Source organism: Scylla paramamosain, chromosome 46, assembly GCF_035594125.1.
Source record: "Scylla paramamosain isolate STU-SP2022 chromosome 46, ASM3559412v1, whole genome shotgun sequence".
Taxonomy (NCBI): Eukaryota; Metazoa; Arthropoda; class Malacostraca; order Decapoda; family Portunidae; genus Scylla; species Scylla paramamosain.
In genome coordinates, this window is record NC_087196.1 from 3817167 (window position 1) to 3843071 (window position 25905).

General features: G+C 36.8%; 1 protein-coding gene across 2 annotated transcripts; it reads left to right on the forward strand.

The window, feature by feature from the left end:
- Nucleotides 1-460: 460 nt before the first annotated feature.
- On the forward strand, nucleotides 461-22867 carry LOC135094548 (metallo-beta-lactamase domain-containing protein 1-like). 2 transcript variants are annotated; one of them, XM_063994724.1, is made up of 5 exons: nucleotides 461-616; nucleotides 4144-4362; nucleotides 12854-13018; nucleotides 18464-18577; nucleotides 22294-22867. In XM_063994724.1, the coding sequence occupies exons 2-5, from the start codon at nucleotides 4212-4214 to the stop codon at nucleotides 22497-22499; spliced, it is 636 nt and encodes a 211-aa protein (XP_063850794.1). In that variant the 5' UTR covers nucleotides 461-616; nucleotides 4144-4211; the 3' UTR covers nucleotides 22500-22867. The 2 variants fall into 2 exon arrangements, with proteins under 2 accessions (XP_063850794.1, XP_063850795.1); XM_063994725.1 differs by lacking the exon at nucleotides 461-616 and adding an exon at nucleotides 761-1022.
- Nucleotides 22868-25905: the final 3038 nt, after the last annotated feature.

The following is a 25905-nucleotide window of genomic DNA, read 5'->3' on the forward strand; positions in this document are numbered from 1 at the left end:
CATCCTACAGTAGCCTAACCTGACCCCAGCCAAACTGACCTAACTTAAACATAACCTGACAAACTAACATAACCTAACTTAAACTAAAGTAAACTGATCTAAACTAAGGTAACCTAACCCAAGCTAACATAAAGTAACCCAAACTAATCTAAAATAAATCAAATTAAACTAAACTAACTAACCTAACTGAGTTTCCACTGGCACAATTTTATCGCGATGTTAAAGGCTGTGTTTTCCTGATCTCCAACGGGGAAAATCCACTACTGCACGCTGAGACGATTGTTGTTGTGCAGATTTTTTTCATGACACTGGTGTTGGGCGAAATCCTTCAGCTGGGAAGATACTGGGGAATCGCCCTTGTGCGTAAGCGCATCATTGAGTCAGCACGAAAACATACGGCCTGCGAGATTCTTGAGCTCCAAGATGTCTTTTTTTTTATCCACAGCCTTATATAATGACTTAACAGACTATACCATGATTATTAAAACCGGTTTTTATTTATATCAATAGGAAATGTCTTGAAATCGTTAATGAATAGTTTTACAGGCTAAAAAGTTATATTAGCACTATCTAGACCCACAGAACACACGGCACTCAAGATTCTTGACCTCCCAAGGTTTGTCTCTTATTTTCCACAGCATTATACAGTTATACCTTGACTATTGAGACTTATATTGATCCATATCAATAGAAGGTGCTTTCAAGTCATTACTGAATAATTTTTCAGGTTAAAACAAACTATATTAGCAGCTATATAGGCCCACAGAACACACGGGCTGCAAGATTCTTAGCGAAGAAGGCAGGCTAGCCAATATTTTCGCACCTCAATTATTTCGCAAGACACCGGCACTGTGACACAAGCCGACAATGTTTACTCTTATACCCTCTGAAAAGTCTGACACTTGCAATACCATAAAGAAAAAAGAATGATGATGTTTTTGTGCGTTTTGTGACTATTTTGGTCGGACACAAATATTGGAGGGAGGAAAGATTAGCCCCTTAGCCACACTGACCTGAAACAGGTAAATTAACAGCAAGAAAGAAGCATATTTAGTTTTCGTCTGGCCATTTCAATTTCTTGGTGAAATAATCTTTTTGTGATAAATTTAGATGTGTTTTGAATTCAAGATGTGTGGTTTTCTAGAAAGCCTTTTTCCCCCCTTTTTTTTCCATACTATATTATAAAGTAATGTATTTTAGAAGAAATGCGCGGCAGATTCAAGCGAAGCGATAGAATTGCAGTTGCAGACAATACCCCTTATCTTAATATTCTTTCCTTGTGCACAGCAAATTTGGTGACCTGTTGGGAAAGTTGTTTTGGGTGGGTTGTGGGGGGAGTGGGAAGTAACCAAGAAAAGGGCTTTCTAAAATAATCTTGTTTATTTTTTTTTTTTTTTATTTACTTCCCTATATGTATTTCTTTTATATCCTCATTTGTCACAATTTCAATTTTTCCCTTCATCTCTCCCCAAATAACAATTTTATTCTATCAGGCCCCCAAGCCTGCTGCAAGTAGGTAAAGAGAAGATTAGTTTTCTTAGCTCCTAGCTTGGGAACCAAACAACCAAATACATTAAAAAAAAAAGCAGTAATAAACAGTTAAAAAGATAAATGAAGAAAAGTGGCCTTTTGGAAAAAAATAAATAAATAAAAATTACTATAACGTACCTGAGACCTCTTTCCCCTGGTCCACCTGACAACACTAAACTAATCAAATGTAGCCCAACCTAACCCTACCCTGCACCACCTAAAGACATTAACTTAAGCAAACCTCACCAAACCTAAATGGAGATATTTGCCCCCTCAACCTCCAAGGACACAAACTTACTCCAATCTAATTTAATGCATCTTCTTCAGTTCTTACAAGGGCTTAGAATTTTAGCTCCTCAGACCCCTCCCCCACACCTTGACCACTGAAGAAGAGATCAGCAGAGTTGCTTGTCATGCTGGCCAAGGAAAAAGTGTGGTACAGTTCATTAGCAATGTGTCTCTTACTGAGGCTGCAGCAGCCTTAATCACTCGCTCTGGATTTAGATTTAGGGAAAACAAAGATTGTGCAGAAAACTAAAGAAATTAAAAATAATGGTTATTTTGATTATGGAATAAGGTCTGAATATGCAGATGTTGAAAAAGAATGCAGAAGAGCCAATAGCCAAATAAGAAGTGAAACATGACTGTGGCTGTGAGTCAGTCATGGCATGCCATGCCACAAACCACAACCCACACCACTGTGTTGTTATTTTTGTTTTAAAGTTATCTTGTTGGGATGAATTTGGGTAAATATTAAAGTGAATTGTTCAGTCTTACTTTATGTTGCATTAGGATGGAGATAGCCTTCAGAAGCAGCTAATGAAGTTGTGTTCTTTAATACAAGAATCAACAAGATCTGCCTGTCTCCTTTCTTAGCCATTTTCAAGGGAAAGCTCAATTTTCAAATATGTATATTTATGCTCTAAATTAATTAATGTAATTACATCATTTTTTTTAGAAAGAAACATTTCACAGATATGCCACCAAATATCATGAATGGAATTTGGAGAAGAGTGCAGGTCCTGCCTTCCTAGAAAAATCATGTTTGTTGTAAAGAGATTTTTTTTTTCAGGTTCTTGAAGAAAATTTACTATGTATGTTTTATTCAGAAATTGATTTCCAAGAGAGAGAGAGAGAGAGAGAGAGAGAGAGAGAGAGAGAGAGAGAGAGAGAGAGAGAGAGAGAGAGATTCCCTGTACCCATTTCCAAGATGAGATTACTAACAGAATGTTTAGTCTGTGAGGTGTTGCAGGATCAGACCACCAAACCTTTACCATGGAAGGAAAGTAGCCAGACAAGAAAAGAGGGTTTTTTTTTTTTCAGCCTGATCACCTTCCCTCCACAGGCTGTGTTGGGGACAACAGATAACTCAGCCAAAAATTGTATAGGCCATGATGAGCCAAGAATTGTATAGGCCATGATCCCTTTAGGTTGTCATTCAGGCTGATTCTTCAGGCTGTACATCATTTAGGTTATCATGTAGAAAACTCTTTTTCTGTTAACATAAGTTATGGTAATGCAGCACATCTAACTATCAGCTGAAAGAATAACAAGTAGTGCTAACCTGACAGGAACTGGTATCATATATCAGTGATAACTAGATTCAGAACAGCATGTAACCACCAGTCATGAATTGTCTTCACCTGAGTGTACCAACAAACCATGACATTGCAGGCTGGCAAAGAAGACTCATGGTCATATGTAGGAATATGTTAATCAGCTATCTATTGTCGGAAGCAAAATCAGTGATATTTCAGGTTTTCATTGTACAAGAGAACCCCTCCCCAAAAAAAAAAAAAAAAAGAAAGAAAAAATAATAATAATTAAAAAGAATATTCAGGACTATGCAAGAGGGACTGTTTGAGCTATGGAATAACTACACTAGCACAGAGATTTCAGTTGCAGTCTACTTGTAGACATTGTGGTGTGAGGTTTTGCTGACTTTTATATATCTTATTACTGTACTATTTCTTTTTTAACATGTTCTCTACTTATAGAATAGACACAATGGATGTCTGTGAAGGAAATAATTTTCTGCTTTAAATGGACTTGAGTATTGGTTATATGCCTTAATCCTGCATTTGTTCTATACACTGATCTAATACTTCTATATATTTAGAGATGGTGTCATTACAATTTTTGGGCATAACCAAGCAGAGGTTAGAGCAGGTTCATCTTCTAATGGATAGATTCAGGCTCACATTAATTTTCTCAAGATGGGTTATTAACAAAAAGTATGTAACTAGAGTCCTTTACCCTTGATTTGTAAAAGTAACTAAAATAAATCCTTAGACTCCATCTCCCCCTCTGAATGGCCCGTTAGCCTTGCTTGTTGAGCAAAATGGCAGACTATCACAGACTGAAAGATGAATATAGGAAAAGAACTTTTGGAATTTCACACAATTCAGTAATAAAAAAAATAATATGTTTGTGATAAAGTAAGTAGTGTTTGGGAGATAATACTCACTTCTTAAGAACCTTCCCTGCTGGACTACTAACGACTTGTGAGGATTCTTGCACTTTATGTTGGGACCATCTGTCCCTAAGAATGGTTTTCAACACTAGCCCAAATGTTCTCGCCAAAAGTTCTTCACCAGTCACATGTCATTTCAGGACTTTCCTGTGATGTAAGTCTTCCTATTCATCCTTGGGTCACACAAAGTATCAAGAACAAGCCAAAGATGAGCTACAGTGTTCATGTGCTGCATGATGGCTACTCCTATCTCAAGGATGGTGTCATGAGGGCCAACTGCACATGCACACTGGTAAAAGGTCCCAACCCATTAATTGTGGATACCATGACAGCCTGGGACAAGGATGTGCTGCTGGAAGGTATTTCACCATTACTGTTCTTATCCAAAGTTTACATGATATTTCACATTTGGTAGTTAACATTTGATGCTTAGATGCTTGATACATGCACCTGATGATTCACAATAGAAAGAGAAACAAGGTTTGATGCTTAGATGTTTGAAACATGTCATAAGATCTTTGCTGCAACTGATGACTTATGATATATATATATATATATATATATATATATATATATATATATATATATATATATATATATATATATATATATATATATATATATATATATATATATATATATATATATATATATATAGAAGCCCAAATTTAGACAGGTCCTCTTTCTTGAAGGCAAAAAATATCCTGACATTCATAGGTCTCCACAAATATACATGAAGCATCATTTTAAAGTTTCATGCACAATAAACCATATGAAATACCATTATTTACCACTAAAAATTCAGGATTACATAAATACCAAAGATACAATGCATGTTTGGCAAAAAAGACCTACTCACTGGTCCTGCTTTGAGAGACTATAGGTGAGAAAATGTTAATCAGTCCATCACTGGAATAATAGTAATATAGTAGTGATAGCTGATAGGTAAAAGGTTTGAAAAAATAAATAAATAAATAAATAAATAAAGACAGAAAAGCTATGAAAATCTGTTTTAAAACATGTGAAGTGTAAAAATCAAAATCTTTTATTATAATTTTCAGAGCCAACAAAATCATGGTGTTCATTATATTCCTGGTCATTCTCATCCATGTACTTTTCATGTCTGTTATGAAAACAAGTTTTAGACCATAAGATGAAGTTTTCTGAAAAAAGGTGTCTTGCCTCAGTGATTGTTGTTCTAAATCTGAAACACAGGACAACACATTAAGTATATGACTAACTATTGGTTTGTTTATGCTTATTTGTGTTTGTTCCATGATTAGGTGCTGTGTTTTCCTCTGATTAATGCTATATTGTATAATGTAATGACAATATAGATACAAAATAAGTACTATTTATGAGCATTGTTGTAGCTAATGCAAATAACAAGGAAGCATGGACCTGTTTCAGTCTTATCCTGATAACTAGTCACCAACATTCATGGTTAGAATTCCTGCTGACGTGAGTATCACATCACACAAACTGGCAACGTGCTTCTGCCAGGAGAAAATAACTACATGGCAACTTAGGTTAGTCCCTCATGTGTTTTTGAAAGCATAGAATAACAGATTCAGTGTAGGAGTTATTGACGTAAGGGAAAGTTATCTTTTGTGACTGCTTCTTGCTTAAGCTAACAAAACGGCAGTGTTTGTTTTAAACAAAGTTCTACTGAGGTGATGTGCAATGCCTAGAAAATTTACAAGCCACGACTTCATAGTACAAATATTAGAGTTTCACTAGAATGGTTAAATAAATAGAAAACTAAGCCGTGTAACTTTTAGCAGTGAAAAGACTGTGAGTGCATTGGTGAAGAAATGGGGCAATGAGGGACACCAGGATGTGCCTCACCACAAACATGGTGGTGGGCTGCCCCAAAATGTTTGTTTTTTTAGTTGTTTTGCTGTAAGCTGAGGATGTACCTTCATCTGTCCCTTGATACCATACAAGGTGTCAGACATTTTGGGGTGCCCCACCACCATGTTTGTGGTAAGGCACATTCTGGCGTCCCTAATTGCTCTATTTCTTCACCAATGTACTCACAGTCTTTTCACTACCAATAGTTATGCAGTGTATTTTTCAATTTGTTTCACTATTCTAGTAAAACTCTTACATCTGTACTATGTAATCGTGGCTTAAATGTTTTTCAGACATCACACATCACTTCAGTAGAACATTTTGTTTAAAATAAACACAGCTGTTTTGTTAGCCAAAGCAAGCAGCAGTCACAAAAGATAACTTTACCTTATGTCAATATGCCACACACTGACTCCATTATTATATGCCTTCAAAAACATATTTTCGCCCAGCAGATTTTTTTCACACCAAAGACAAGCGAGTTGCCAGTTTGTGCAATGTGGCGCTTATGTCAGCAGGAGTTCTAATTATGAATGTCACTGACTGTAACTTCAGAGAAATATATATATATATATATATATATATATATATATATATATATATATATATATATATATATATATATATATATATATATATATATATATATATATATATATATATATATATATATATATATATATATTTTTTTTTTTTTTTTTTTTTTTTTTTTTTTTTTTTTTTTTGTAGGAAGGATACTGGCCAAGGGTAACAAAAATCTAATGAAAAAAATGCCCATTGAAATGCCAGTCCCATAAAAGGGTCAAAGCAGTGGTCAAAAATTGGTGGATAAGTGTCTTGAAACCTCCCTCTTGAAGGAATTCAAGTCATAGGAAGGTGAAAATACAGAAGCAGGCAGGGAGTTCCAGAGTTTACCAGAGAAAGGGATGAATGATTGAGAATACTGGTTAACTCTTGCGTTAGAGAGGTGGACAGAATAGGGGTGAGAGAAAGAAGAAAGTCTTGTGCAGCGAGGCCGCGGAAGGAGGGGAGGCATGCAGTTAGCAAGATCAGAAGAGCAGTTGGCATGAAAATAGCGGTAGAAGACAGCTAGATATGCAACATTGCGGCGGTGAGAGAGGGGCTGAAGACAGTCAGTTAGAGGAGAGGAGTTGATGAGACGAAAAGCTTTTGATTCCACCCTGTCTAGAAGAGCAGTATGAGTGGAACCCCCCCAGACATGTGAAGCATACTCCATACATGGACGGATAAGGCCCTTGTACAGAGTTAGCAGCTGGGGAGGTGAGAAAAACTGGCAGAGACGTCTCAGAACACCTAACTTCATAGAAGCTGTTTTAGCTAGAGATGAGATGTGAAGTTTCCAGTTCAGATTATAAGTAAAGGACAGACCGAGGATGCTCAGTGTAGAAGAGGGGGACAGTTGAATGTCACTGAAGAAGAGGGGATAGTTGTCTGGAAGGTTGTGTCGAGTTGATAGATGGAGGAATTGAGTTTTTGAGGCATTGAACAATACCAAGTTTGCTCTGCCCCAATCAGAAATTTTAGAAAGATCAGAAGTCAGGCGTTCTGTGGCTTCCCTGCGTGATATATGTTATATATATATATATATATATATATATATATATATATATATATATATATATATATATATATATATATATATATATATATATATATATATATATATATATATATATATATATATATATATATATATATATATATATATATATATATATATATATATATATATATATATATATATATATATATATATATATATATATATATATATATATATATATATATATATATATATATATATATATATATATATATATGTATATATATATATATATATATATAATTTTATTTTATTCATTTATTTATTTTATTTTATTCTTTTTATATATATATATATATATATATATATATATATATATATATATATATATATATATATATATATATATATATATATATATATATATATATATATATATATATATATATATATATATATATATATATATATATAATTTTATTTTATTCATTTATTTATTTTATTTTATTCTTTTTTTTATTTATTTATTTTTTTATTTTTTTATTTTTTTTATGTAGGAGAGGCACCAGCCAAGGGCAAGTGCCAGTTCCCAAAAAGAGTCAAAAGTGGTCGTCAAAAATTAAAAGATGTGTCTTGAAACCTCTCTCCTAAAAGAGTTCAAGTTACAGGAAGGAGGAAATACAGAAGCAGGCAGGAAGTTCCAGAGTTTACCAGAGAAAGGGATGAATGATTTAGAATACTAATTAACTCTTGCATTAGAGAGGTTGACAGAATAGGGGCGAGAGAAAGGAGATATTCTTGTCTAGTGTGGGAGGAGGAGAGGCATGTAGTTAGCAAGATCAGGAGAGCAGTTGCCATGAAAATAGCAGTAGAACATAGCAAGAGATGCAACATTGCAATGAGGGACAGGCTGAAGATAGTTGACTGGAGGAGAGGAGTTGATAAGACAAAAAAATTTTTATTCCAGCCCATCTAAAAGAGCGGTATGAGTGGAATCCCCCTGATACATATATGAAGCATACTCCATACATGGACAGATAAGACCCCTGTACAGAGTTTGCAGCTGGGGAAAGGGGGGTGAGAAAAACTGGCAGAGACAACTAAGAATACCTAACTTCATAGAAGCTGTTTTAGCTATAGATGAGATGTAAAGTTTCCAGTTTAGATTATAAGTAAAGGAAAGACCAAGGGTGTTTATTGTAGAAGAGAGGGACAGTTGAATGTCAGTGAAGAAGAGGGAATAGTAATCTGGAAGGCTGTGTCGAATTGATAGATGGAGGAATTGAGTTTTTGTGGCACTGAACAAAACTAAGTTTGCTCTGCCTCAATCAGAAATTTTAGAGAAATCAGAAGTCAGGCATTCTGTGGCTTCCCTGCATGAACTGTTTACTTTCTGAAGGGTTGGATATCTAGGAAAAGAATTGGAAAAGTGCAGGGAGGTATCATCAGCATAGGAGTGGACAGAAAAGTAATTTGGTTCAGATCATTGATAAATAATAAGGAGAGTGGGTGACAGACCAGAACCCTGAGAAACACCACTGTCAACAGACTTAGGATAAGAACAGTGACTGTCTACCACAACAGCAATAGAATGGTCAGAAAGGAAACTTGAGATGAAGTTATAGAGAGAAGGATAGAAGCCATAGTAGGGTAGTTTGGAAATCAAAGCTTTGTACCATGCTCTCTCAAAAGCTTTTGATATGTCTAAGGCAACAGTGAAAGTTTCACTAAAACCTCTAAAAGAGGATGCTTGTTATGTCCCTTATATCTCCTAAATTCCTCTAACAGATACCTGCCATCAAGATGATGTCTGATTAAAGCTGAATATCACTAGTGTCACTGTGGGACATCCACATTTATTGCTCCTAAAGATAAATTTTAGTACATAATTAGTTTAATTTGTAGCCTCCTTACTTTGTTTCTCTTAATGGCAATCTGAGCTTACAGTAACTCCTAAATCTTTTTTGTCCTTTGATCTTACCAGAACCTAGTTCTACATTGTGCATCTATTATGTGGATTTTCTGCACAATGCAAAGTACAACACATGGTCATTATAACTTACATCTGATATAACACTGAAATTTTGATAAATATTTAATCAGAATAACAAACCAAAACTGGCATAATGTACTCACCACTCATTCAAGCAGTGGAGTTTTAATAAAAATTTAATTGGAATAACAAAATATACCTCACAAGATTAACTCACCAGCTGTGCAAGCTGCTGCTCACCTCTCTCTCTCTCTCTCTCTCTCTCTCTCTCTCTCTCTCTCTCTCTCTCTCTCTCTCTCTCTCTCTCTCTCTCTCTCTCTCTCTCTCTCTCTCTCTCTCTCTCTCTCTCTCTCTCTCTCTCTCTCTCTCTCTCTCTCTCATTTTCGCTTCATCTTTTTTCACTTTTGTATACATAATTCCATTTTCATTCAAAATTCTCTCTCATTCTATTTAGCAATTCTTAGGAATGTTCTTACTTTCATATATATATATATATATATATATATATATAGAGAGAGAGAGAGAGAGAGAGAGAGAGAGAGAGAGAGAGAGAGAGAGAGAGAGAGAGAGAGAGAGAGAGAGAGAGATGATTTAGGCTGGATTTACTGTTTGTATATGCATGAATTTGACAGTAGGTAAATGTGACCTATACTTGTCAAAGCAGCACAAAATTCGGGTTGATAATACACAAGACTCGGGATGGTAAGAATTTTGGACTATAATAGGCACAAGACTCAGGGTGGTACTATAATTATATTTGTTGTATTATATCAAATGTAGTAGTGCAAATGTATTCATTTTGATGTAATTTTTCTAAAATTATGTTGTTTTTTTATTATTATTATTTTCTGGTTCTCTGGAACCAATTAATTTTTCCCATAGGTTCTTCAATCACCATAACACACATTCATCATAACAAACACTACATTGGAATGAATTAAATTTGTTGTCGCATGCCCTACTGTACATTGCATTTGCTAATACTGTATTAGATTGCATTTACAATTCAATATTATAAATCATTCATCTTCTGTAAGTGTGTATACAGGCTGGTAATTCAGTCTAATTAAGCAACCCATCTTAGTGTTATCTACAAACTTACCATATTTTTCAGCATGTAAGCAATGGTGTGTACATGTCCTAGTGCCTATATATTGTGTACATTTCTCACTACTGCCCTGCTGCCTCTCCCCCTCCCCCTCACTCACCCTGTGACTACATTGATGTTAACATCATAGCTGGACACAATAAGAAAAAAGTTATCATGATAACTGATAAATTGATAAAAATAACTTTATCAACGATAACCGATAATCAATAGCTGCCGATGAATTTATCGCCCAATAACCGATAACTGATAAATCGATAATCCAAATTTCTAATACTAGCAATAACAATATTGATATTTTAGATAAAAAATCATTAAATACAAATCTTTATTCTTATCTTAATCTCAGAAAATTTAGAAAAATCTTGGAAAAAAATTTAAATTCAATGTTTATTCTATCTCTTCACTAATGAAAAGTATTATTATAAGTAAAATAAGTACATTTGATTTTGAAATTTTAAACTTCAACATGCTCATGTTTCAAAAAACTAAAATTATTGATTTTCGCTAGTTTGGAACCAAAAGTATTGGTGATACTGATGAATTAATAACACAGGAAAAATAATTATCAGATAACTGATAACCTGATATCATTATCGCAACAATGGCCACCTATGAACATTATCATAATTTCACCAAGCCCCATAAGAGAATTTCTGAGACACTTTGCCATATTTGTTTGTAAAATGCACAGTACCTACTGTATTAATGAAATATGTGTTTATTTTACACAGCAGTCATATGGAGGCAGAAGAATTATGCTGGTGATATTAAGGAATATGGAGGATGCAGCAAGAGGCCACTTGGCAGTAATGACATATTATATTCATCATTATTTTACTTTCTTTAATTAAATTTTATAGTGACTGCAAATAGACTGATATCTCACAGAATCATATAAGATAATCAGTACAGTGCTTGCATTTATTTATCCCTCAATTTCTCTCAATCTTGATAGCTCTGCCCACTACTGCATTTTGTAACTTTGATGACATAATGAACAGTAATATTTCAGTATATTATTAGTATTATGGCTATATTATTAAATTCCTCCTTCCCCTTCCCATCCCCTTACCCCTCCCTTGGACATTTGTGGTATTATTAATCTCCTCCATCCCTCCGGGTGTGTTTAAAAATGCAGCAACAGGGGCAGGATGGGGTAATAAAAAGTGTTGACTCGCAGGGTGAGACAAGACACCTTCCCTTCATATAATTTTGGAAACAATACACTTATTGATTTGTTTTTTATAGAAGGTAATGCATTTATAAGTGTGAAAAAAAAATAATGAATGATATTTCAGATTTTACCTAAATGGATATGTCTTTAATGTTTCTGGAGATGTTGGTGTTCCCATGTGGTTGTAAACATACCCTGCAGTGGTGCGGCCTCCTGCTGCCAGTATGAGTTGCCAGAGAGAGAGAGAGAGTGGTATGAATTTTCTTAGATACTGCACACACACACACACACACTCACACACACACAATATGCCTATCTAGAGATGTAAATGTGCTGATATCTTGATCTTGCCTGGAGAGAGAGACAGAGAGAGAGAGAGAGAGAGAGAGAGAGAGAGAGAGAGAGAGAGAGAGAGAGAGAGAGAGAGAGAGAGACTGTAGGAAACATCATACCAGACAATGGTGTGCAGCTCCTCAAAGAACACACACACACACACACACACACACACACACACACACACACACACACACACACACACACACACACACACACACACACACACACACACACACACATACACACACACACACAAATACACTGCCTGTAAAAGTGAGCATCTCTTGCCAGCAGTGTGTGTGACAAAGCATGATGGAGAACGAGACTGGTAAACATTAGATACTGGTGTATATAAATGCATAAATCACCCAGCGTGGCATAGCTGGCAATTTATACCAATAGACCAAGCCAGCCTCCAGGAACCCCACACCCCCACAAGTGATCTTCAAGGTCACCAACATATCTGTTTTTTTTTTTCTCTCTATTTACTTGTAGAATATCTTCTATCTTCATGGTAAGGCTCTTGTTAACATTTACCATTCATGAGTTTTTTTTTTCTTTTTTTTTCTCATGTACTGTTTAGGACTATACCTATGATAAAGAAAACTGATTCATTTGTGGAGTGGAGGTTTGGATTCCTAGACCTCAGATGGTTAGTAATATCTGCTCTTGAGACCAAGTTACCTGATCACCATGTCACTTGATTTAAGAAAAGCAATACACAATAATGATCAGTGTAATTTTAGAGTGTGTGTGAACTCTGTAGCAATATTTACTGTAAATGTTATTCTACTCTTAGTTTCTTCTTCTTTTTCTAGGCATGGCCAAGGAAAACACCTCCTGTGCTGATGTGAAGTATGCAATCGGCACACACGGTCACTCAGATCACTTGGGTAACCTGAACTTGTTTACAGCAGCAACACACATCGTTGGATACACTGTTTCCTACAAAGACCAATTTTTCATTCATCCATTTGAGACAGGTCTGTAAATTGTTTTTTATTCGTTCATTAATTTTTGGCAAACTTTTAGATATCTTTTCTTCCTCACATCTTGCGCTCAGACATTGCTACACTTTCTTTTCTACTTCACTTAATGGCAATTTATTGTGACCTTGACATTGCCTGTGATAGTTATTTAAGTCTTCATGTACTGCAAACATGATTGAGGGCAACACTGACCCACAAGCTACTCCAATCAAAACCTTTCTCCCAAATGACTTTTGATCTTTAACACGTAGAGTTTTGGAACATTGCTGTAAATCAGTTATTCTTGTATGGCAGTGTTTTGATATTTTCATGGAAATCACTCCATTTCCATTATGAATTTCACAGCTTTGGCTGAATTAATTGGAGACATCATGACATGTAGTTCATGGTCACAGCTGCCAGCTACCCATAGTATCATCTTTCATGAGTGTGAACAGTGTCAAGAGTAACCAGTTATGAATATTTTTTTTTTCTCATTTATGAGTTGAGGCTGTACTTCATTGAAGTCTTCATTACCCACTGTATATGATAATAATAATGCTAAAAGTATATCTTCACTGAATACAAACTACAACATTTAAAATGTCATATAAGAAATTCCCATAGAGAGATCTGTTACACATGTTAAAATAAGCAGTTCTTGCAGAATTATTGAAATAATGCCATGCATTTTGAAACAGTGACATCCTTGGACAGAATCATGTGATGTTGCCAGATGCATGATTACAACTTTTTAGGTGGTGATTGTAGGCTGCAACAAAACAGGGCAAAGATGACTGTGTTTGTGTGTGTTGTGGCAGACTACAATTCTGATTCAAGAAAAAAGCTGGAAAAACAGCCATTTATGGCTGAAGAAAACATAGGAAAGGACTCACAGTTATCATACTGATCAGTATGTGTAGTATATATGTATATATATATATATATAGAGAGAGAGAGAGAGAGAGAGAGAGAGAGAGAGAGAGAGAGAGAGTACATGTATATAATATCGAACATACAGAAAAAAGAATGAGAAAGATGCATTGGTCACAGGTATATAGAAAAGCAGTCATAAATTGAGAGATTTAAAGTTGTCCACTTTTTATTTTGTACAAGGAGAATGATGCTATGGACATCTGGTGATTGAGATCATGAACTAGAAGTCATGATATCCAATGAATTAATCTTAAGACCATTTCCTTTATAAATCCTTCCTCTTTAATCTGCCACAAACCTGAAGTCTCTAACTCATACAGTCATTTTTGGGGTGACATGATGGAATAGAATGACTTTTTTTCCCACAGCAGACCTGTGTTCAGAATGCTGCTTTGTACAGATTCACAATCTCTTATTCAAAAATCTTGGGATCAGACACTTTTCTGGTTTCAGAATGCAAGATTTTTAACTAAAATTCTGATTTTTTTTTTTTTTTTTTTTTTTTTTTTTTAGATAAAACATTACAGGGGACTGGATGGTTCAGTGGTAGGCTTGTGGCTTGGCTTGTGGCCATAAGGTTGCTAGTTTGCTCTTCAATCCTGGCAGGTACTCAGTGAGGGAGGTAACACTCTCTTGTCACCCTGTTGGGGTTGCATGGTCTTAGGTGGCCTTGCTCAGGGATGCTTGAATTCCCCAAATAGAAAAAACACACACACACACACACACACACACACACACACACACACACACACACACACACACACACACACACACACACACACACACACACATTGAATTAAACTTTAAGAATAAACTGACTCAAACCAAGCTGAACACATGAAAACATACATGCACATTTCCCTCTCACTGCAACCTTTTTCATCACAGATTTATTTCTCCTTACAATGAATAAAAGAGTGTTGTGATGGCATTTGTTCAAGAGAGGCTCAGTAATTGTGAGACTGGAAGGAAGCTAGGAAGATCAAAAGCAGCTGTCATATGGGTGGTGAAACGCTAGTGCAAGGAACAGCTGTCACTCCCTGTAGCCTTGTAGCTCACAAACCTTTTCTGACAGAGAGAAATAGGAGGCACCAACTCAGTTTTTACAAGTCATACATCCTATCAACTTACTATTCTGTCTTCCTTTTTTCCCCAGGGCCTTTCTCTCTGTTGGGAGTGACAGCTGTTCCCAGCACTAGTGCAGCCTTCTCCACCTGTGTGATGGCTGCTTCTGATCTTCCTAACTTCCTTCCAGTCTCATAATTACTCAGCCCCTCTTGAACAAACATCATCACAACACTCTTTTCTTCATTGCTAAGCTTGCCAGGACCCATTATAATGTAAAGACATACAAATGTGAGCAATGAAATGAGAAGGTTACATCAAGGGGAAAATGGGCAGAAGAGAGTGGGAGAGGCATCTCCCACCACTGTGCCTGACAGTTACTGTCAATGATTAAAAAACTAAGCATGTGAGTTGCCATACATGACAATTCACCACTTTTGATACCTCCCATGGCAGTAAATCAAGCATTGAAGCTTTGGTCTTTGGGCATGCTGTCATGTTTACTTTTTTTTTTTCTTTCTTTCTTTTTTGACCTTCCAACCACTTTGTGAAATTTTTCATATGTGATTTGTTATGTCACCATTAAAAAAAACTTTAGTATTTTGAAAGTTTTCAGATTTTGGGATTTTGGATAAATGATTCTCAGCCTGTATTTACAAGACAAGCAGTTATTGCTCCCACACTCCTCACTGAAAACTATATTTCACCACATTTTTATGTTGGTCACCAAATTTGGGACTTGCATGGCCTCCCTTACAGAAGAAAATAAAGACATGTGGAAATCAAGAAAACACCGTGGTGCCTGGCATTTGGGTTAATGTTAACGTAGTCTTTGTATGTAACATAGTAAAGTAAACTTATTATAGTTAAGTAACAAAGTTAGTCAAAATAACAGTAAACATTAAAAATCTTCAGTACAATATTAAAAAGGAGAAATATATATATCTAATTGTGTGGTAACCCAAGCGTATTTTGACAGGAATGCTTCAGGATACAGTCACGCAGCAACCCTAATCACAAAGTGTGCAATACATGTCACTCACTGCCTTATATATTAATATTGATAGCATTTTGTGAAAGGGGGTAACACACTATGTGGCATATTGAACTGAGTAACAAGCTGAAAAAATCTGGGAACCACTATTCTAGATATTGCATCCACCTGTCTTTCACACTCCTTCCGCATATCGTGGCTACAACACTTTTCATTGGAAGTTCTATAATTCACAGAGTCCTCCTTTCATTCTCTTTTGTGAATTAGAACAATATCATCGCTCTTTCAGTCCTTTGGGATTTTGCCCTTTGCCAACATCCTTAATGTAACACTGTGTACTCTGTCAGTTAATTATTTACTGCATTCTTTTAGTATCCAGCTCATATGAGACTCCATCTGGTCCTTGCGTTTTTCTCACATCCAGTCCCTCTAATAATTTTCTCACTTCTCTTACTGACACCAGCATTTCTTCCAGGCTATTAATGCTCATTTCCTTCACCTCTTTCTCCTCAAAGTCACCTTCCCTTTTAACTAGTGCTTGGAATTTGACTTCTGCATTTGTTTTAGTATCCTCATACTTGTTGCCTTTCACCTTTAACTTGTTTACATCCTGTTTTTCACTTTACTGCTAATATTTCTATAGAAAAATGTTGTTTAATCCTTGCAATTCTCAATTATACCTTTACAAAACTCTTCATTTTATCTTTACAGTGTTACATAATAATTTTTGGCACATGTACATTTCATTCATAGGTCATGTCCTCTCTGCCAGTTCTATGGTGCTTCTCTCTCTCTCTCTCTCTCTCTCTCTCTCTCTCTCTCTCTCTCTCTCTCTCTCTCTCTCTCTCTCTCTCTCTCTCTCTCTCTCTCTCTCTCTCTCTCTCTCTCTCTCTCTCTCTCTCTCTCTCTCTCTCTCTCTCTCTCTCTCTCTCCTCCACCCCCTGTGTGTGTGTGTATTTACCTAGTTGTACCTACTTAGCTGTTTCATACAGGAGAGGAGCTAAGCTCATACTGTCCTGTCTCCATAACTATTCTTATCCAGCCTTTCCACAAAATCATGATTATTCCTTGCATAGACAGACCTCTTCCCCCTCCAGTCCATTCCATGCTTCTGTGAAGGAAGCTAAACTGTCTCTAAACTGTCTCTAATGTCTCTTCTACAGGTGGTCACTTTTAGTTTTCTTCAATGTCCTCTTGTTTCTCTTTCATTCAGCACAAAAATAGATCTTCCCTGTCCAGTTTTTCATCTCACTTATCATTCTGTACAGAGTGATCATGTCACCTCTCTCTCATCTCTTTTCCAAAGCTGGGAGTTGCATCCTAGATAGTCTCTCTTCAAAGGGTAGATCTCTCAGTTCTGATATCATCTTTGTTGCTGCTCTCTGCATGCTTTCCAACTTTCTTGTTTTTTTTTTTTTGTTGTTGTTTTCATGTGGTGACCAAACTATCACTGCATTCTCTAGTCCTAGATGTATCATTGTGATCATTATTTTCTCATAATTTCCTCATCCAGGTATTCAAAGGCCACTTATATATTCCTTTATAGGTTGAGAGTTTCACATGTTATCTTATTGATATGCTTTTCTAGTGATAGTTCCTCTGAAAATATCACTCCCAGGTCTTTTCCATTTGTTGTCTTGTTAATTGTTAACTTCCCATCTTATATCCACAGTTTTTATTACTCTTTCCAAGTTCTATCTTTTTACACTTTCCAGAACGCTATTTACCATATGTTGCTCCACTTCCACACTTTGTCGAGATCTCCTTGCAATTCCTCACAATCTTTGATATTCTTCACTCTTCTCAATAGTTTTGCATCATCTGTGAAAAGATTCACATAGCTGGTTACATTTTCCACCATATTGCTTAGATACACTACAAACACTACAGGTGCCAACACTGATGCTTGGGAGACCTACTTAATACTGGGCACCACTCTGATGTTTGGTCCCTTATTACTATTTTCATCTCTCTGTTCTTTAAGAAATCCACCATCTACTTTAGCAGACCTTTATTTAGACCACCAACTTTTTTCCAATTTCCATGTAAGTCTTTTCTGTGGCACCTTGTCAAATGCCTTCCTTAAGTCTAGGTAAATGCAGTCTGCCCAACCTTTCCTCCTTTGTATTATATCATTCACTCTTGAGTAATAACACAAGTTTGCAAAACAAGATGCTCCCTTTTGAATCCAAATTGCAATTTTGTAAGGATTTAATTATCTTCCAAAAATTTTGTCCATTGGTTTTTATTATTCTTTCACTTAATTTTGCCACTACACTTGTCAGTGATATTAGTTTGTATGTGTGTGTGTGTGTGTGTGTGTATGTGTGTGTGTGTGTGTGTGTGTGTGTGTGTGTGTGTGTGTGTGTGTGTGTGTGTGTGTGTACAATTAGCTGTTGCAGTTAATAGTGATATTCAAAATCTGCATGTATGGCTATTCATGAGTCTTGACCACGGCCTTCCAGGGGAACCATACAAGATAGATGACTCACTGCAAGTCATTCCCACTCCAGGCCACACTACTGCAGATGTGTCAGTGGTGGTGAGGACTGCACATCAAGGCACAGTAGTAATAGCAGGTAAGCATCTCGTGAATAATGTTTCTCCTCCTCGCCATGGCAGTGTTTGAATGAAATTGCCCGGCCAGTTATGTATTTGATATCTTATACAGTAAGGTTTTGAATGTAATGAATTCAGAATTTAATGAATTTGTACTAACATTATTGGACCTCTGTTCATATTTTATACCTAACAAGAATTAAAAAAAAAAACCCAGATGCATGATTCAAAATAAGCTGCCACCTTGGCTGACTGCAAAACATCACTGGTCTCCACTCTTCCATCACACCATTTCTCCTCAGTCTCCAGCCTCAAAGTTTATGTGTGAGAAAGTTGTTACTTTTGCAACAGAATCTAAACCAGCAACTCAATGAAACCTTTGCTAATGAAAGGAATAAAGTAAGGCAACCAGTTATCACAAGATATTAAAACAAACTGTGAGCTTGGGGAAGTTGTGGCTTACTTTGATGAAAAGGAAGATTAAGAGACTGAGTGATGGTGAATAGAATATAGAGAATCTTATATGTGACATTCCTGGTAATTTATTTTGGATATAAGGGAAAGAAAAACAATATATATATACAAAGAGTTAACAAAACTCTGGAGGCATTATGAAAGGCAGTAGAGGGTGAGAGAGAGGAGGAAAGTGTTGGTGACAATGACAGTGGTAAGGAAGGAAGAGGAATGGCCCTTTTGCCTTCCTTCCCACCAATAGTCTCAATATTTTGAGATCTATGCTTCACACCTCAGATGTCATTGTTTTGTTTACAACATTATTCCTTAATTTTCATATCACTTTATATGATTACATGATTTGAGTTAATGCCATTAAGTTACATAGTGAGTTAATACAGGGTCAGAATAAAGATCTGGTTCTGTTTTTTTTACCAATTATACTTTTCTTCTTTTATTTATGCATATTTATCTAATGAACTCTAACAAAATAATGATTCACATAATAAGGGTTTTGATATGTATAACTTGTTTGATGTGACCTCTTACTCTTTGACACTTTTTAACTCAAAACTTCAAACTTCAAACTTTGAAAGCAACAATGATTTGTACCTCATTTTAGATTATTTTAGTATTTTATTGTTATTTGCATAGTGTCCACAGTCTAGCATCATATATTAAACAGTCATACAACCATGTCAAGATTATACAAGAAGTCAGAACAAGTAAATATTTTGTACTGATTCTGGTCATACTCATTTACAGTATGTTACATGATACCTTAGTGAGCAAGGTATTACGTAATGGGGCATACCGAGAGAATACCACACATCATCGTCCTTATTGGCAGTGTTTTAGTCTTGCCCTAAAATCCACAGTCAACAGGATACAAAAAGATATAGTCAGCTCTCAACACTTGTGGGTTTCACCTTCACAGAATTGTGCTTTAAAGAGCAGCACATGCTTCTTGACTCAGCAGTGGTTGTAAATAGTGTCTTTATGTGGTGCCATCCCCCTTTTTACCTTTTAACTTTCCTTAATAACACAGGTTCAATTTTTACTTTACCTTACCTTGAAAGCCTTTTACCTTGGCCACTCGGTAAAATGTCCGAGCATTAAAATAAAAGAAATGGTAGCGCTATTCTGGTTTCATTAGCAGGCACTGTTGTCTCTTTGGATTATTAAATTCATAGGTGTAGCTTGTGTTTTAACAAAAGGGGCAGGTGTAACTGGAAGGAAAGAAGGCAGATCATCTTGTCTCACAAAACAAACAAGTTTTATTTACCATATTTACCAGTGCATTAGATGCACTTTTTTCTTGAAAAAAGTATCTAATATCTAATAATTACCATGCATTTAATGCAGCCATAATACAGATGCCTAAGCCTGTAAACCTAGGTCTGTAGGTGTGGAGTTGAAGTAGTAGCACACTGAGCACAAATATTGTTACAAATAATATTACTAATAATAAAATCTCTCTCTCTCTCTCTCTCTCTCTCTCTCTCTCTCTCTCTCTCTCTCTCTCTCTCTCTCTCTCTCTCTCTCTCTCTCTCTCTCTCTCTCTCTCTCTCTCTCTCTCTCTCTCTCTCTCTCTCTCTCTCTCTCTCTCTCTCTCTCTCTCACACACACACACACACACACATACACACACAGACTGATAATGATGTCAGTGAAGAGGAGGAATCATACAAAGAAAACAGGAGAGACTATGGGAAAGCAAATATAAATGATCATAAGAGATTCTATGAAGAAATGGAGTGAGGAAAGCTGAAAAGAGGAAATGATGTGCAAGATAAGTATGACATTTTTGTGGAATTATATGAGACAGAAGTGAATAAATATGTCCCACTATACAAACCTAAAGAAAAAAGGAAAACAGGTGTGGTTCTATGCAAGATGTGCGAGAGCAAAGAAAAAAAGAGATGAAGCATGGATAAAAATTAAAAGAAATATAAACCCAAAAAATAAAGAAGACTTTAAGATAGCAAGAATTGAATATGTGAAAATAAGGAGAGGAAGAGAAAGAATATGAAAAAGATAGAGTTGAAAAGTGCAATGATGAATCAAAACTGTTCTACAGATTCATAAATGGAAAAATTTAAAAGAAAAAAATAGAAAGGTTGAAGGATGGAAATTAAATATATGAAGACCCAAAGGACATGAGTGAATTGCTAAACCAAAAGTTACAGGAAGTTTTCACAGAAGAATCAGAATTTAAAGAACCACAAGATGAGAAGACAAAAAAGCAAATGTGGGAAATTACAGTAATCAAAGTTTATAAAATGATGAAGAAACTGGAAGAGGGAAAAGCAACAGGACCAGATGGAGTATCAGGTTCCATTTTAAAAGAGTGCAGAAAACAGTTAATTAAACCAGTATATGTCATAATAAAGTGCTCATTTATTCATTAATTTTGCATTTATTGAATATAATATGGCCTACCAACCATCTGTCTGATTTATTGAATAAAGGCTGCTAAATGAGGCAGAACCATCGGTCAGCAGCAGCAGCAGTGGCAATGGAGGAGTGAGTGAGGGTGGGAAAGAGGGAGGGAGAGTGTGGGTGGTGGTGGTAGTGATGAGCACATACTGCACCCACACACACTGCTTCTGCTTCGGTCTCACAGCAGGAGTTGAAGTTTTTGTCAAATTTTCGTCTTTATTATCAGTGGCTTCCCCCAATTAGATTGATATACTGAGGGTTTGCTGTATTAAAATTGGTTGGCATACAGATGTGTCCAGAATGAAAATGGCTGGCACCACAGGATGGGGATAACAGATGGAAATAGGTAAGTGTGTTTCATACAGGGACTGCCACATGTAAGCCTGGTCGCTTCTTGCAGCTTCCCTTATTTCTTATGTTCTTATGTTCTTAATTAAATGTTATGCTAGCAAATGATACATTATGTCATTAATACTGTCATTAATGTCATTAATGTCATTAATTGACTGCAATTTATTCCTCCTTACTTGATTTGTGACAACTATGCATGGTCGAGATTTCAATCAGATAAAGTACATATAACAAAGATATTTCTTTAAGTGATAATATCACTTTGAAAGACATCTCAATCCAAAGGAGAAATTCCTTATATGATGTTGACATAAACTATGAATAACATGAGATTTAAATTAGGAGAAACACAGGAGGCTTTAAAATAAAAGCACCTACTTCATCATACAGTTGATGTTAAAAGATGTACAACAACACTATAGCATTTCATCTGACGACACACTATCCAAAATAACAGAGCTTCTCAAATGACATTAATTTTGTTACACAGGTGACCTCTTTGAGCGTGAAGAGGACATTTCTGACTCTTCTCTGTGGCGATACACGGCTGGAAGTGAAAATCCAGATACACAGGAGAAGCACAGGAATGAAGTAATCCTCCTGGCTGACCACATTGTGCCTGGCCACGGCCCAATGTTCAGGGTGACCGAGGACATGAAAGCTGTGTCCAGGGGAGACAAGCTTACGCAAAAGTGATATAGAAGTTAGTCATTTTATGTGTGGTTTGCTAACCAGCTTAATTATAATGAGTGGTAGCTGGTTAGGTTGGTAAGTGTGGATGTATTTATGAAGTAGTATGTGCATGTTTTAGATTTATTTGTGAAATCTTAACAATAATGAAAGTTTTGAGGGATGCTTTAAAGTACAACATGTATTAGATGTTTTGTGTATGAAGTAAATAAGAATAGAGTACTTTCCAAGCTCTGTCATATGACACCATTGTACTGTGCCACTGACCTTAAACAGAGCTCTTAATGGCCTTGAATTTCCTTCTTTCATGCAAGCTCATTGTAAAAGTATCAGAATACAAAACTGATTCTGTCAATAAACTAAACAAAAAGAAATAGTATTTCCTTGAAACCAAGCCATATTTTATTAATATCTTGCAACAAATGAGTTTTCCTCTTATTTTGAATGAAATAACCCAAAATGAATTCTGCCTTGTCTCTTAAAATGCTTAACTTACATTTAACTCTCAGAAATGTATTTTGGCATAAAGTTCATGTGATGCACTGTACATGAAACATATACTAAGCAACTGAGGCTAGGCACAGTCCTAACCCAAAGATGAGCTCTAACTCATTATTGTTAATATTTAAAATATGCCGTCTCAGGCTCTGTCCACACTAGCGGGCAATGAACGTGCAGAAGCAAGTTGTTTGCCTGTTGACATTTTCCCCGCCTTTGCCCGTAGGCAGATGAGTAAACTGCCCATGATGGTAGATGAGCAATTTCACTGCACATTGTCTGCCACACCTGGCAGTGCATTGCTGCCAGACATACGAGGTTATAAAGGGAGCTTTGGAGCCATGACTGCCAGCTTGTCAAGGATTTACACTATGCCTATACCAGAACATCATGTTAACCCTTCTGCCTGGCAAGAATCAGTGGTTGAGAAATAAAATCCTTCACTTAATTTAACTTTATTGGCAACACCCATGCCTACAGCAAGTGAAAATGAACATGTACAGAGCCAGTCTTTATACCACTTCTTTTTCTCCACTTTGTCCTTTTTCTTTTTCAGGGGCAGAGAAAGTATTATGGTACACAGTAATAGCTTATTGCGGTCCTTTTTGTTTTGCATGTTGTACTGCACAGTCTTCTTGATTACACAGATATACTGTCTGTCTGCATGGTTGCTCGCCTCTGACTGGGGCTGGGCAGGCGTTGCTGTGTGGATGTCAGTTTCTGTGTGTCCATGAGCTTTGCCCGGTGAATGGCAGAGCCCAGCAGGCTTTGCCTTCTGTTGTGAATGGAGCATCATTCACTACACTACCTACATCTGTTTCTTGACCATCACTGCTCTTGGTGTACTGAAAGTGGATGTTGTATCCAACTAACCTGATTTTTGGAGGGAACTTGTAACTCTTCCATTTTTGCTAGTGCCTCAAGTGTAGCGGGGTGGTGGCAGAAACAAGCCCAAGGATGTCTTCTGTCCTGAACCTTAAGTGACAAAATTGTGGCAGGATGCCTCGCCCACCTCACATTCCATTCTCTGTGCCCTTCTCTTGGGACTTGATCCAGCCTCTGGTCACTCCGGCTATCACCATATGGGAGTGAGATCAACCTTCATCCCTTTGTCTCTGGGACACCAGCCCCAGCCATGACCTGAGCAACCACCCCCAGCATCAGTAGTCCTCGTCCAACCAGCTTCTGGGTTGGACATGTGGCTCCCTGGCAACTTCACTTTATTTACTTTGTACAGTTTATTTACCAATATATCTGCAGCTGCTTTTACTGCAAGTTTACCTTCACCCTGGGCACCATCTACACAGTACTAGAAGAAGCAGATTTACCTAGTACATAAAAATGGTGGCCACGATGGAACGGAGTTTTCTTGGCTATCCAACGCCTGCCCGTGTGCCCTACTCATCACCAGCTACTCCAGCTACCTTCATTGCCTCCATGTTGCTTGCTAAGCTGTCACCAACGCATTTCTGCCGAGCTGTCATTGACACAAAGTGCTATGCTACTACACGTATACGGTGTTTTCTTCAGCTGCTTTCCAGTCCCCTTTCAAGCTTTTGCTAAGCCTGCCTTGCCAACCTGTTCCCATACAACTTCAAGCTGTCACTGACACCATCCCTGTTTCAGGTGTGGACTTTTCAATCTGTCACCAATGCAACTCAGTTGCTTTGCTGTTGAATCCATAATTCCAAGACTTTGAATTTCACGCTGTCAGTTTTCTGGTGCAAACTGTGGTGTCTTCTTGTGGACATCTCTGCACCCAATGCGGGCCACTCACCCACCACATTTGATGAAGATTATTGCCATCATGTGCATTATTTGTGCAGTATTATTATTTTTGTAGTATATTGCTGTTATTTTGCAATTTATTTTGGCATAGAAACTTGTGTTTCTCTTGTTTTTAGGCCTCTAGTGTTGTCCTGGTGTTTTTCTTGGCCTGTGATTCACTGTGCTGATGTCACAGCTAGTGTAAATTTTGTGTTTGGCCACTGTGTTCTCTCTTCTAATGTCACTGCTATGTGAGTTTTGTGATTCATCAGTGCATACCCACTGTTCTGATGTCATTGTTCTGTGACCCTTGCCATTGGCTACAGTGCATGCATCATGTATTTTACATAGATAAGCCCATCTTTATTATGTAAATCATGTGCTTCAGTGTGCCTGCATCACCCCATATACTTTGTTCGTTGTGAGGACACCGCAAGGAGGTGGTCGAACAATGTGGCAGGATGCCTCGCCCACCTCACATTCCATTCTCCACACCCTTCCCTTGGGACCTGTAATATGTTGAAAGTGTTTAATATCAGTGTATAATGTTATTTTGTAAGAAATTGAGACCGAGAACTTGTTCACAGTTCTTACAGTCATGCCTACATCATCAATAAACGTCAGAGAGAGAACTGCCTTTCCTCGACCCTACGATGATGGGTGAGATCAGTAAAACATCACCTGAGAGCCAATTGATGCCCAGCCGGTGCGGCTACAGTAAGAACTCGACCTACAAGCAAGAAATTGGCTCCATGTGAAACCGTAGCAAGAGTGAGTCACAGGACGAGGGGACGCTGATGTAAGCCATAGGTTGACCTATGAGGCCCCGGGGTCAGCTCTACCCTTGACAACAACCACTCCCTTCTACCCACTGTGCCTTGCCACCATTTTGTAGCACCCATGGTCACAGGCAAAAAAGTATAATAGTATGTATGTGCACTGAATTGAGTAACCTAAGTGAAAATTACCCACAATTAGCTAGTATTAGAGTGGTAATTTTAATTGCTCTTTCAGTGTCTCAGTATTGACACAATTAAGTTGTTAGATATGTCTGATACTGAGGAAATTAATGCCATAGATGGCCTTAGGGAAGGTGAGGGTGAGCAAGTGGATAAGGGTCAAGCTTGTAATGAAGAAGTTAGTGTCA